Genomic DNA, 13,465 nt, shown 5'->3' with positions numbered 1-13,465 from the left:
TAACAGACACTAGATTACAACCGAAAAAATTGCTTAAATTCATTTATACCTCCTAAAATATAACTGGATCTTTTGATTGGGGACACTAAGTCGTTGGGCTACAAAAATTATAACAAATGAAAGCAAAACTCAAGAAGTCCATTAAATTTTTACGAAAACATTTGTTCAGAGCCATAAAAATCATGAGCTTAACCCTGAAACCATGATATAATCTCTTTGGGTTTCGTTTATTGTAAATAGTATCTGTCATTAATTGAGCCCTGATTTGAAATTCTTGCCACTAATTTACATAACAGAAAAATTTTGAGAAAAGGTTGCGCCCCATTACAATCTTAAAAAATTTTATCGTAAGGATCCATAGTGAGATCAAAATCAGCCCAGATATTTCTGCGCGTCTAAAAAACACTCATTTGCTCAAATTGTTGCGAAATCGCTCAATTTTTTAAAATTTTTCAGTTTGTCAAAAATAAAAATGCATCTTTTATATTTATCGAGTTTAAATTTGCAAAAAAAACTGGCAAAATTTTTACTCCAGAAGACTCTCAAAGTCAGCGAGATTACAACTAGCTCGTTTGTCAGCTTAAAAAGAATATGACTGTAGTCTTAATGTATCTACTTCAAGCAAATTTAAAGCAAGTGGGCTAAAAAAAAACAAATTTGGTCCCCAAAAAAGTTTGAGTTTTGAAAAATTTAGCATAAATTCGAGCCAAAAAAACTCGGATCGAACAATTCCGCAACCCTCCTCTTTCTTTAGAGATAAAATGAACAAAACTAAAGTTAACAATTGGAACAAATATTAGCAAAATTGACGAAAATTAAAGTCAAAAATACCGAAAATGTGAATAAAAACAGCTGAATTACGTCTAACATTCACAAAACTTTAAACCTCGATAACTCCCTATAAAAAGCGAATATTCAAAAACTTTTTTTAATTCCATAGTCTACGCTTGACGGACTTTTTAATGATACCACTCACAACTCTCTACGATGATTATATCGATCGGCCAAAATTGTCTGAACAAAAAAAAACCCATTTGAGTATATAGTTCCTCCCCCCCCACTAAAGTCGGTCGGAACATTAATCTCAAAAAATGTTTGTTCCAACTGCAAATATTTTGATTCTATTTTAATGATTTTGGGCTTCAAACAGCAAATTTAAAGGCGTCCGAGAAACAATTTTCAACAAATTTTAAAAAAAAAATTACGACAAAAATCATTTACGATCATTTGTAGGACAAAAAAATCATTTACGATCTCAAATTGTGCCTTTAAATGAAGTTCACAGAACTGATCAAAATAGGTCACAACTAGATTTACCGTCCTGGTGATTTCAACGTTGAAATGAAAACCATTATATGACGTAACCTATTACATTTTAGCTGAGATTGGACAAAATAGCCGAAGACAGTACTATTTTGCACCGTCAAAAGCTAATCAATTCAAAAGCACCTTAGTAAATTTTCTAACGAAGCCAAGTTTTATATCATTTCTAACAATTAATGAATTAGGATTTTTAGAAATATTGCAACCCCAGTACGGACAAAATGAATTGGAGAAAACATTACAAGATCGTCGGAAGAATAGATGGTTCTGAACATTTCGTGTCGACATTTCTATGTGTGATACATAATAATCCATCAAATTTTTACCAACATTATAGCAAGATTCACAGGTAAGTTAACCAAAAAAAAATTGCCACGCGAACATTTTTCGTAAAACTTAATCTTTCACTAATTTTAACAACACACGTAAAATGCAGTTTGTTGATAACATTGAACACGATGAGCAACACAAGCTCAATTTTTCTATTGAATATATAATTAGGAGAGATGTACAGGTCAAATCTGAGCCTTACAAGTAGAACATAGATATCAGTTCACCGCAAATCATTGCTAAGATTCCTGTTAGTGACCAGTTTGCGCTGAAATGGAGGAGCGGTAACATTACAGTGACGAATTTTCATAAATGGTTCATTTTCAATTAAACCGTCAATGAACGCAGTATCACTCTCTAACATTGCAAGTCATGGCATGACATGCTCTCAATTTGCAGTTTTCCACAACAACTAACACGAAAACAGAAACCCAATACAAAAACAGTCGCCAATTTTTAATCAATTTCTCAGCAAATGCAGAAAATCTGAATACATCTAAATTATATTCACAAAAATGAGAGAGACAAAATAAAGGCAATATTCCGTTGTAGAAAAATGGGGAAATACTATGAAGCGAATCCAGTTGAATAGATTTAATCTCATAAAAAGACACACCGTCTCTTCTTTTTTGGTTTCTCAAGCGGAATTTCGCCAGTCATAATTTTGACAGCACTAATGAATACGTAATCGACGTTTATTCTATTCTTAGCAGAACACTCCACGTACAGGCAGGCACCACAATCTTTCCTGAGCTTTTCTGCTTCCGTTTTCGAGATTAGAAATGGCTGAGTGTCTTCTTCGCTTCTCGTATCGCCTTTCGTTCCTACGAGAATTATGGGTTTAGATGGTGCGTTGTGTCTCGCCTCGGGCAACCAGAATTTTCGTACGTTTTCCACACTGTTGGCATCGTCTGAAACGATCATGATTCTTTGAATGATTTATAAGAAACCAATTTTAAGAGTTATTTATAGCATTAACGCTAATGCAGATGCTCTTACCATTAAGTAAATTTGAGCAGTACTTGGGCATATTTTTGGAAAAAAGTGCAAACGGATTTTCGGCATCGATAATTACACAGGCATTCCTGTTCAAAATGGCCGAGATTTACTGGTGTTTAATCCATTATAGATGTAATAAAATCTATTATCGATAGTTAGAAAAAAAGATTACACTGCAATGAAGCTACCCTATTGCTATATTGAGATGTTACTTTTGTTTCTCAACAGACAAAAATGCACTAAATGCGTATCTGGGCCTAAAGCCATGGAGCAAATGTAAATCTCACAGCCATAATCGTGGAGTATGGAGCTTATGGTTACTTTTCTGAAATTGACCGTTTGTGAAGCTGATTGACAGCTTCATGAACTATTAATTATACGTTAGATTTCTGTAATTAATTCTGTAAAAAATTACTGGTATTTTTTTTTTGGGGGGGGGGGGTATTCAAATGGAGAGAGGAGAGACAAGTGTGATGGAGACTAACTGATGGCAAAGCAGAGGAGTACGACTTGGCATGCTGGGTACTGAGTGAGTCTGACTCTAGTGTAGTCTATCTGTCCTGCTGAGTCTTGCACTGCCACATTCACTCGCTTATTGTTGTGCATTAGACTGCGAGACATAAAGTCCACCACTGTCGGAATTCTCTCCTCTTAATCCAGGCGCGTAGTCAAAGGCATGCTTACTTACAATGACCAACATTACAATAAGGGTTATTTTGAGCTTATCCAATTCTGTAGAGACATTTGCCATAAAATTACTTCTGGTTGTACGTGTGTGAGATCTATTGATCGCAACGATTGTCAGCCACTTTTTTGTGATCGGTTATTGTATATTTTGAGAGCCACAAATGCGACTATTATAGCTTCAAAAAATATCCAAAAAATGTCAAAACCTCATTTAGTTTCTGCATCAACAAATCAACCTTGGTTATAACTTTCGATTACGAAGCGTTTCATCGACTGGTTTCATTTCAATTTGTATATACGAAATGCACACGACTAACGATCGATAATCGTCGGACAAACATGGAGAGGTCTCCCCATTCAATAGTAGTCTGGTTAAGTCGCAGAGGGGGGAATAAAATTAGCGCAGGGATTTCAGTTAACGTTATTAGAAGTATTTAAGATTCAAGAAAGTTCGGTAATTTGCATTCGCACCTAATGTTCCGACCCCCGCTTAATCACATTTGTGACTTTTCGACCAAATAAGGAAGAAAAAAACTTTGAAAAATTCACATACTTTTCAGAAAAAAAGATATGAGTTAAAAAATGTTTCGAACTCAGAGCAACCAATAAATTAAATAATGCCGCAATAGAGGGGCCGGTGAAAACTGTCACTAATTAGACTACGAGAAAAGACAAAGAACAAAAAAATAACAACAGCAATTACGACCAAAATAAGTTCTCTTTATTTGAGAACACTTACAAACAAAGCCAAAATAACAACAGACAAAATTCAAAATAAGCAAAGTAACTCGTACCTCACTGGAAAATATATGCGTTTTATCCTTAATAAAACTAGATAACAAGTCGACAAAACAAGAAAAAAAAGGTCGATGTTCAAAAATTAATTAATTTTTTTTGAAACAAAGCAACTTTGAAAACCATAACAACCATAAGCCTTCAACTTACGAAAATTTGATAGGTCGAACTCTTTAGGCAGCCAAAAGGACCTGTCAAATTGTGAGACTAAGTCATGACTGGAAAATTACATCAAAACAGGCAAAACAAAATTCCATAAAAAAATTAGAAAAACAGAGGTGAAGACAATAAAACTATAAACTATTAACTAGAAGAATTATTATGATCACTTGGGCCTGACTTCAACATCAATGGGCCCTCTGTTTAGAGCCACTATGTGAAGAAGACACCAAAAAAAAACAAACATTCACCAGCATCAAAAAAAATATAAAACCACAGAGTCAAGGAAAGAAAACAAAAAAAAACAATACGTAAAACAAAAAGATGAGCTGAAATTTGCTTCACCAAAAAGTGGATGCGACAGTGAGATAATGAAAACAACCTCAAAACTGGGCAAAAATCGAAAAAGTCCAAAAGAGGAACTAAGAAATTATCAAGGCCATAAAACCATTAGTTAAAAACTGAAACTCATTTGAAGAGCAACCTTGATTAAGATGCAACCTGGCTTTACTGAGACTAAGCTTCAAGTTGAAAAAGGTAAGATAATATATGGTGAAATTCAACAATTTCACTGATGCTTTCTTAAATAAAACTTACAAATAAATTTTTTCGCAGTTAAAAGCCTTGTATAGATCAAGTGAAACCACGTGAGAAAACTAACTGGACTATTGAATAGTAAGACTTAGTTCAGACTTAGTAGGACTGCCAAAAAACAACAATTGCAAGCAAAACAAAAGAACTAGATAGACAATTACAAAAAAAAAATGTCGAGGCCATAAAAACCATGAGGTGTTCTCTGAAAGCACAAAATAGGTTAATTAGGCCTCATTTCTACTTAAACGGTATCTATTAGTTATTAAGACTTGGTGTGAAATCGTTCTGGTCCAAATTGAACAACCAACCAAAAAAGCAAAAACTATAGAAGATGCTAAAAAACAGAATAACTTATGGTTGTAGAAAACCACAATGAGACCAAAACAAGATGGCGATGCAACTACTCCCAGTCAAAATAAAAGCTATTTTTAATTATGGCAGCAAATTAAACATTTTTGCAAAAAGTTCTTGAATACAGCAGAAAAAAATGATGCATTTTTTATAGTCGTCAATTTTTTTAAGCAAAAAGGCGCCAGAAATTTAATTCGAGATCAATCTCTTGGGAAACAGAAGTAAAACTATCTCTCATCGGTGCCTAAAAATATTGCGTCAGCGTTTTATAATTCTTTACCACCTGCGAAATTAAATAAAGTGAGTTAAAGAACCATACTTGTTGCCAATTTTGATAAGAGGTTGAACTTGGAAAAATGTATCAAAAAGTTTGAGACAAAAAGCCGGATCAAACAGGACAGCAACCCTCCTTCAAGTTTAAATATAAAACCAATAAAACTAAAAAAAATACAGCAATACATTTTAACACAATTATCAAAATTGAGGAAAATTTTATTACAAATTACCAAAAATGTGAAAAAAACAATGGAAATTGGTATATTGTTCTCAAAACCTTTTACATCAAAAGCTACTTGGACGAAAAGAATTCAAAAAAACTTTCACAGTTAGCGTTTCTAATGATACCACATAAAAATTTCTACGAAGAATATAACGATCAACAAAAATGACTGAACGAAAAAAAAATCAAACGAGCATAGAAGTCTTTCACCCCCACTACATAGGGATCGCAAAATTATTATCACTTTTGGGCTAATCTTTTGATTATAATTTTAATCTACAATAACTGAAAAATATAAATGAGAAAATAATTTAGATCTCGCAAAACTAAAAAATAAAGGAAATAAAAGTGAAAAAGTCGAACAAACATTCTATAGATTAAAAAAAACACGATTACATTAAATGCTTCAATCTGCGTTTTGCATCTAATCAAACAAATTAAACATACTTGAGTGAATTAAAAACGAGTCCCATTTTTATTGAAACTCTCGGTGAGAAAAATTGGCAGTTCTCGAAAAAACAAATATTGAAAGATTTCGAATAATCGAGCTTAATTAACGGCTATGTTACACGTCTTCAAAAGCCATTGTATGAGAAAAAGTTTTGAAATCTTACGAAAATTGAGGTTTCTTAAGTCCTCTTGAAGTTAACTAGAACTGTAAAAAGTTTTTTCGAACGGGGAACGTATTAAAAATTTTTTGAGCATAAATACGTCAATCGTCAATCTTTTAGCACTTTTATTTTGAAACATCGAAAAACTGATACTTGTGGCTAAATAAAATTTCAGATAGAGAAATAATTCAGATATCAACAGTAAAAAATGGAAGCCAATTCAGTTGTAAGTTGATGTTTTGGGCAATTGTTTTAAAATTTCCGTTTTAATGAAAACAATTGTAGGAACAAAAAAGATGAAGATAAATAACCATAAGGCTTCATCTTTTTAACTTAAAATGTACCTCCGAAAGAAGTTTTGGCAAAAAACCGTCCATCAGAAAAAATGGTCTCCCGGACGTGGGGTTTATGATATTTGTACAAAAACACAGCTTGCAAGCGATTTGAAGAAAATGTGGGAAAATTTGGATGCTTTTAATTGATTGCATTGAAAAGTTGCGATTGGGTCTAAAAGGGGGAGGAAAGCGAGGCAGATATAAAATGGAGAAAAAAGTGGCGTGGCAAAAAAGAAATGGAAAAAACCAGAAGAGATATATGATCATTGAAAACTCGTATTGTGATACTGTTTGGAAAATCAGTCAGGTCAAATACTGATAACTCAACTTCTCTCTCTAACCAAAATATGTTTTTTTTATAAATCTCTTTCAAGATTTTATGCTCAGAACACTCTTGATTAGTGGCAGTCGGACAGCTTGACTAGAACGAATTGTTAATACCGCAAAGTAAGAAAACTACTTGCTAATTAAATTGTTGACTCGCAGTCATCAAGATTGATTTTCATAGCAACCATTTTTGCTACTATCCGTCACCTTAGATCTTACAGCCTTGTTAATATCTTCTGAAGAGGGCGAAATGTACAATAGGCAAGATCTAGAGATAGTTCAAGTTTAACTACCCTATTTAAATGCATCAGTGGAAATTCTAGCGTTATTCGAAACCAATAGTTTAAATTGCGCAAATGTTTATGATCATTCTGATAAAGGTATACGTACCTTTGTAACATGGAATGCACTTTAAATAACAGAACTTGTTCCGAAAACGAGGCCATATAATTAAACAATGTTAGTTTGGGAGAAAATCTGCATGAAGAAAAAAATTGGACATAAGCATGCCTGGATATATGTTCTGAGTGAATACACTGGCTAGAGCTGTTTTTCCCACTCCACCATCTCCAGTTAGTAGACAGTTGTACGTATTCATCTTAAATCGCTCACAACAGTCAAACTATTGGTCCGCTAATCGATTGATGACTTTTCTCGTCGTGCGCCCGGTCAATCCCACAGCATCGAATGCGACAATGGCCGCACGTACTTCTCGAAATGACTTTTGTAATATGAGTATCAAATACTGGTTCAAGCAAGTATGAGTTATGCAGTCAAGTTTACAGAATTTTGATCGTTAGCTTGAGATTATTGACATAGTTTGAGCCAGTTAGAACGAGGCATATGGCATTAAAATAGTTTCTAACTAGCTAATATTTAGTAGATGACATTACTTGTTGACAAAATTGATCGAATGATTCAGAGTGAATCAAAAGCATTTGCTCAAAAATAGGGAACTAGTGAAATGTTAGTACCAAAACACATTTTTAGAGAGAGTTTTCGTACCAACAGATTATAACTGCGATGAGAAATATACATACGCAGACTTTTAATTTTCTAGCCTTTTCCTTAGGAAAATTCATTCAAATATAAATCCTTTTGATCATAAAAACATCGCTTTTGAACATTTATCAAAAAAGTTTATTTTAAAATCCTATCAAAAAAATTTATTGCATGAAGCTGTTTTTTTTAAAATGACTTTCCAATACTTTGAAAATTTTTTTTGAGCAACGACAAGCTAAAAAAGTTTTGCTTTGCTGAGGTGCATAAGTATTTATAAATTTCTAGGTATTTGTGATGGTTTCAAAGAAACATCAAAACATTAGAAGTTATTTATTAAAGTTTCAAAGAACGAAAGAAGAACTTACCTGACGAACTTTGCTGCTATGTCGAGAACTAATGGCCACAAAACTAACCTTGATTCTAATTTTTATAACATTGTGATACTAAAACATTCTTAGCTAATCTAAATTTTCTCCATATTTTTTCGCATAGCTAACAACTATAAAAGGAACTCATAAAGGTGAATTTTAAACCTTTTAATTTAAAATTCACCTTTATGAATTCTTTCGACTCGTGTCATTGACCAAGACAAAGGTGTCCAGACCAGCAGCAGACAGACAAATTGTGGATCTACAGAATGCATAATTAGCTACTGCGTGGATTATGTCTTTCATGGCAAAATGTTGCGCTGAGAAGAAAGAGGACAAGATCAACAATGATGGTACTATAATGAACATACAAGTAACCAATCTCTTTCTTAGTATGTGCGGGAAAGATGCATTTATTAAACTTAGGAGCCTAATGGGTCCTAGGAAATTGATAGACACTTCGTATAAAACACCCTATTGGCAACTCAAAATTATGTTTCTCCTAAAGAGAGGGTAATAACGGCAAAAAATGCCGAATTTCTGTCCACAATGCAAAATGTAGGGGAGTCAGACGACAATATCTCAGCACGGCTCAGAGAAAAAGCAGGCTATTGTGACTTCAAAGCACCCAAAACAGCGGCCAACCCCAAAGCGGAGTTGGTGAAAATAAAGTTTATCTCAGGATTGAGGGACCCTGAAGCAAAATTTAGACTACTAGACGGTAATAAAGCGAAATTGCGATTATTGAAATGACCGGGAGCTTACATTTTAGAAGTCAAGCATTGGCTTTTGCAAGTTCTTTATGAAGTAACAAACCTTTTACTATGAAGAAACTGGGTACAACTTCAAAAAGAACTTTCGAAAAACGAACAAAAAAATTGCGGCTAATAAAAGCCACAATATATGCTCTAGACGTGGAGGTAAACCACATTCTAGTAGACTCTGTTCGGCGCCAAGAAAAAAGTGCAAAACCTGTTAAAAGGTAGGACATTTCTGAAAAAAATGTAGGAGCAAACATCAACCAAATTCAGGTAAGTACAATAAACAGAATAACTTTTGGGAAGAAAAACGCAATTCTTCAGAGCAAGTATCTCTAACATCGGAGATGCGAATGTTTTATACTGATACAGAAACCTTTAGCATGTCAGCAACATGCGAATATATCCCAATAAATAACTGCAAAGCAGAAATGCAGGTAGACACAGGTGCAGATAGCACAGTGATATCAAAAATCTGGACTGAGCTTGGCAAACTTCAGTTGGATGCTGAAGTAAGACATCTCGAACTTTATGACGGTCATCAAACAGTGCTTCGGGGATCACTTACTTGTGACGTTGAGTGGAACGGAAGCAGGTACACACAAATGCAACTAGCAGTTGTGCAGTCTCATAAAGAATTTGGACTACTTGGTAGACCTACCCAAACAGGCGTAAACAGCATTACAACCCAACACTTGCCTGCTGTGAAGGGTTATAACGCTCATGTGAAGCTGATACCAGGATCAAATCCAATGTTCTGCAAAGCCAGTAAAATACTTCTACCTCTTCAAGACAAGGTCACATAGAAGCTGGAACAAATTCTTAGACAGGGCATCCTTGAACCGGTACAGGCAGGAAGCGTCACTAATGCATCTCCAATTGTGTGAAGAACGTGGAAGAAGAGTGGAGAAGTGAGGCTTTGTGTGGACTTGAAATTGCATATCAACGGCAAGGTCATGGATGAGGACTACCCAATACCACATATGGAGACGATCTTCTACAACATATATGGAGCCTCATACTTTGTCAAAATTGATCTCTCAGATGCCTAATATCGGATTGAACTTGACGAAGTGATCAAAGACATATGCACAATCAACACATCTCAGGGATTGTTCAAGATATGCCAACTACCTCAGGGGCTGAAAACCTCTTCCTAAATCTTCTAGAAGTGCAATGAAGCAATATTTTAAGGAATTGGTGTTCCTTGAAATGTTGTGTAATCTTTCAAGACGATGTGTTGCTCTATGGAACTACCAAAGAGCAGTTCAACCAAAGAATTTTTGCAGTAAGAGTCGACAACGTGAAAAAAAATCTTTACTATTAATGAGAAAAAAGAGAAAACTAAAAACCAGTCAAGCGTTAGTTTTTTCGGATACTCCATTTTAATGGAGGGAATACTACCAGATCACAAGCATGTTGAAAAAGTAAAAAAAATGCAAAAGCACCAAATAACAACAAAAAACTCGAATAGTTTTTTGCGCCAGCAAATTTTTACGGAAGAATGATTCCTGCTTTTGCAACTAAAATGCTACCGCTGAATGACATGAGAAACAATTTCTCATGAGCCAAAATGCAACAGTAAACCTTTGAAGATATAAAATATGAATTATGTGCTAACCGCCTCGTAGAGCCTTCCAGTTTGCAAAAAGAGGCTACTGTAACTACTGGCGCTCTGGAAAAGCAGTTGCCGGGGTTTTTTGCCGGAAGGACATCCAGTCATATGTGTCTCGAGGAAATTGACTCCAGCGGAGCAAAATTAAACAAACATAGAGCGTGAAAAACTGGCGATCGTCTTTGTGGTCACAAGATTGAAACAATTTCTTCTTGGAAGACGATTTAACCTACAGAGAGACCACAAATCACTCAAATATCTCCTTGCACCAGGCGAGGAGATCCCGAAAACAGCATCAGGTAGAATCAAAAGATGGACAATAGCTCTAAAGGGTTTCGAATTTGAGTGGAAGTACACATCAGAACAGACACCCCACTCAGATGCTTTGAGCAGAAAGGATTTTGATGATGACGAATCCGACAACGATCAAATATGCTTCACGAACAATAACATCTACTTCGCTCAGAGTGATTTGATGACAGAAGCAGAAATCAAAACTGAACATGGAACAAACAGACTGATGCAGGACATAATGAAACGGATCAAAAGTGGCAATTGGAAACAACGTTCAGAAGTGGAAAAAGGAATCGAACAACAAAAGTATGTATTGACAATACGCAATGGAACCATCTTCAGGTGTCGTTCCTTTCATTCTACCCAAACTACGACACTTGGTTTTGACAAAAGCGCATGAGACACATGCTGGGAAAAATCAACAGGCATCAGTCAGATAGATAGCATGGTGGCCTGGTATTACCCAGGACGTTCAATATTTTGTTGGTAAATGTAAGAATTGTCAATTGAAGAGGCCTAACCTGGGAAAAACAGTCTCCACGTGGCCAAAAGCCGGGGTTATGTTAAGGACCAAGGCAATATCTTAGTAACTGTTAACGCGGGTTCAAGCTTGATAAAATCTCTCCCCGCGGTAACTGATAATGGTCCTGTATTTGTAAGTGGTGATCTCATACAGTGGTGTGAATCACTGGAAAATAAGAACAGGGAATCCCCCGTCTATCATCCAAGAGCTAATGGACTGGCTGAGAGAGCAGTTCAGACAGTGAAGCGGGCACTTCAAGCTTGGAGTCCCAATCTCAACGTGTCAGTTGGCGCATTCCTGCAAAGGGCACTGATGACACAACGAAACACTTCTAAGACGAGTTATAAAACTTTAGTTGAACTTCTACTGAGACGCAGAATGAGACTACAATTAATAGCAGATTTTGATTTGTGCGTACCCATTCTATTCAAGGCCAACGAAAAGACATAGACAGTGCCTGAAACCTTCATCATCAGGAGGGGCTTGACCACATCTTTTATAGAGCCCAAAAAATCCATTTGGACTATCCTAGTGAGCGACAAACAAATTGCGAGACTAGATGACGACAATGTGAAAACTGAACCAACCGTGGAGGAGACCATATCTCAATCAGAACCCTAAGTTCAGAACAGAGATTTGGGACCGTCACATCACAATGAAGCTTCTGCAGCCACATCAGCTGCAGAGCACCAACAACCCGAATCATTAGAGCCTTCACGAATATCAACAAGAAAAAGAAAACAACCCGACAGATTTGGCGAACCTATAACCACAAACTCGCTTAAAATAGGAGGGAGGATGTGGTGGTTTAAAAAACATCAGGAAATTTAGAAGTTTGCTTTAATAAAGTTTCAAAGAACGAAAGAAGAACCTACCTGACGAATTGGCTGCTACGTCGATAAGTAATGGCCGAAAAACTAAATTCGAGAGTAATTTTGTTTTGGCGTTATCATTATCTTATTGACCTATCAATCAGATGTAACAAGTAAATTCTCCCACCCATAGAAATCTGATTCTAACATCCAACGACCTCCAACTAATGAACTCGATTGTATCTAGGCAATATATGATTCTCATGAAATGTTGATGAGAAGAGAAAATCACCTCCGGGATTCGGAACAAAGATCTATTCACATGTCAATCAGGTGAAACATTTTTAGCTAATCTAAATTTTCTCTGTATATTTTTAGACTAAAATTGAAATTAAAATTGAAACTAAACCCCCTCTCGGCGCCTTTTTCATCCAATTTTTAGTAGTAAAAGAATTGGAACGTAAAGTAACTAACCTCTGGGGCTACAGTATCAACTACCACTGTTTCAGTGCCGCCATCTTGTGCTTGCCCGTCTGCATCGAGACCATCATTGGCAGAACCAATACCCAAATCCCCGTCCGCTCCGCCCGCTTGTGGAGGGGGAGTAGGTGGCGGAGGGTGCTTCTTCAGATCAATCTAAAACCATTCGAGGCTTAAAAAAAACACTGAAATTCTGTTTCGCCGAAGGTTTCGCCGAAGTTTGGGCCTCTAACGATCGAACTTGACGCACAAAAAATACTCTTCTATTAATTCACCTTGATAAACCAAAGTGCAGGATAGAGAAAATGAACTTTATCAATTTGCTTTATCTCGTTCGATCAGACCAGTTGAAAAGTTTTAAACCATAAATGGTGAGTATGATAATTCGTTACCAAAAAAACTCATTAAAAATAACAAGTTAGATTAGCATCCGCTGTTTCTCGCAAAGGAGAAGTTTCAACTTATCAAATCACCATTATAGGGCCTTGGTGAATTTTTATTCAAAATTTACAAATTAAATGTTCTTTCTAAATGTTCAAAAAACCGCAATGGAGAGTCTCTCGATTTTAGATGTGGTTATCTACATTAACTTAGTTCTGAACC

The 13,465-nt window shown here is 35.6% G+C and overlaps 3 protein-coding genes across 3 annotated transcripts in view; 1 reads left to right on the top strand and 2 right to left on the bottom strand.

The window, feature by feature from the left end:
* The window catches only part of LOC142338415 (non-selective voltage-gated ion channel VDAC2-like), a 420,938-nt gene that overhangs the window by 272,033 nt on the left and 135,440 nt on the right, over window positions 1-13,465 (top strand). The gene's annotated exons all lie outside the window — the stretch shown is intronic.
* LOC142339892 (sperm flagellar protein 2-like) overlaps window positions 1-13,465 on the bottom strand; it is a 224,973-nt gene that overhangs the window by 160,009 nt on the left and 51,499 nt on the right. Inside the window, exon 29 of the mRNA XM_075390265.1 lies at window positions 12,857-13,018. Within this exon, the coding sequence (XP_075246380.1) occupies window positions 12,857-13,018 (162 nt within the window). The remainder of the gene's footprint in view (window positions 1-12,856; window positions 13,019-13,465) is intronic.
* On the bottom strand, window positions 2,084-7,814 carry LOC142338405 (uncharacterized). Its single transcript, XM_075388166.1, has 3 exons — window positions 7,521-7,814; window positions 3,138-3,302; window positions 2,084-2,564 (listed from the first exon to the last, which is right to left on the bottom strand). Exons 1-3 carry the CDS (start codon window positions 7,606-7,608, stop codon window positions 2,254-2,256), a joined length of 564 nt encoding a protein of 187 aa, XP_075244281.1. The 5' UTR covers window positions 7,609-7,814; the 3' UTR covers window positions 2,084-2,253.

The sequence above is a fragment of the Convolutriloba macropyga genome, chromosome 1 (genome assembly GCF_964194025.1).
Source record: "Convolutriloba macropyga chromosome 1, txConMacr16.3, whole genome shotgun sequence".
Taxonomy (NCBI): domain Eukaryota; kingdom Metazoa; phylum Xenacoelomorpha; order Acoela; family Convolutidae; genus Convolutriloba; species Convolutriloba macropyga.
This window is presented reverse-complemented; position numbering and strand designations above follow the sequence as displayed.

What these genes read in the sequence shown, in the direction of transcription:
- LOC142338405 (XM_075388166.1), bottom strand. Translation starts at nt 7,608, where the DNA reads ATGAATACGTACAACTGTCTACTAACTGGAGATGGTGGAGTGGGAAAA. An exon ending in CACTCAGAACATATATCCAG is followed by an intron (nt 3,303 to 7,520) that starts GCATGCTTATGT and finishes GCCTGGATTAAG; the next exon opens with AGGAGAGAATTCCGACAGTG. An exon ending in ACTCCTCTGCTTTGCCATCA is followed by an intron (nt 2,565 to 3,137) that starts GTTAGTCTCCAT and finishes TGATCGTTTCAG; the next exon opens with ACGATGCCAACAGTGTGGAA.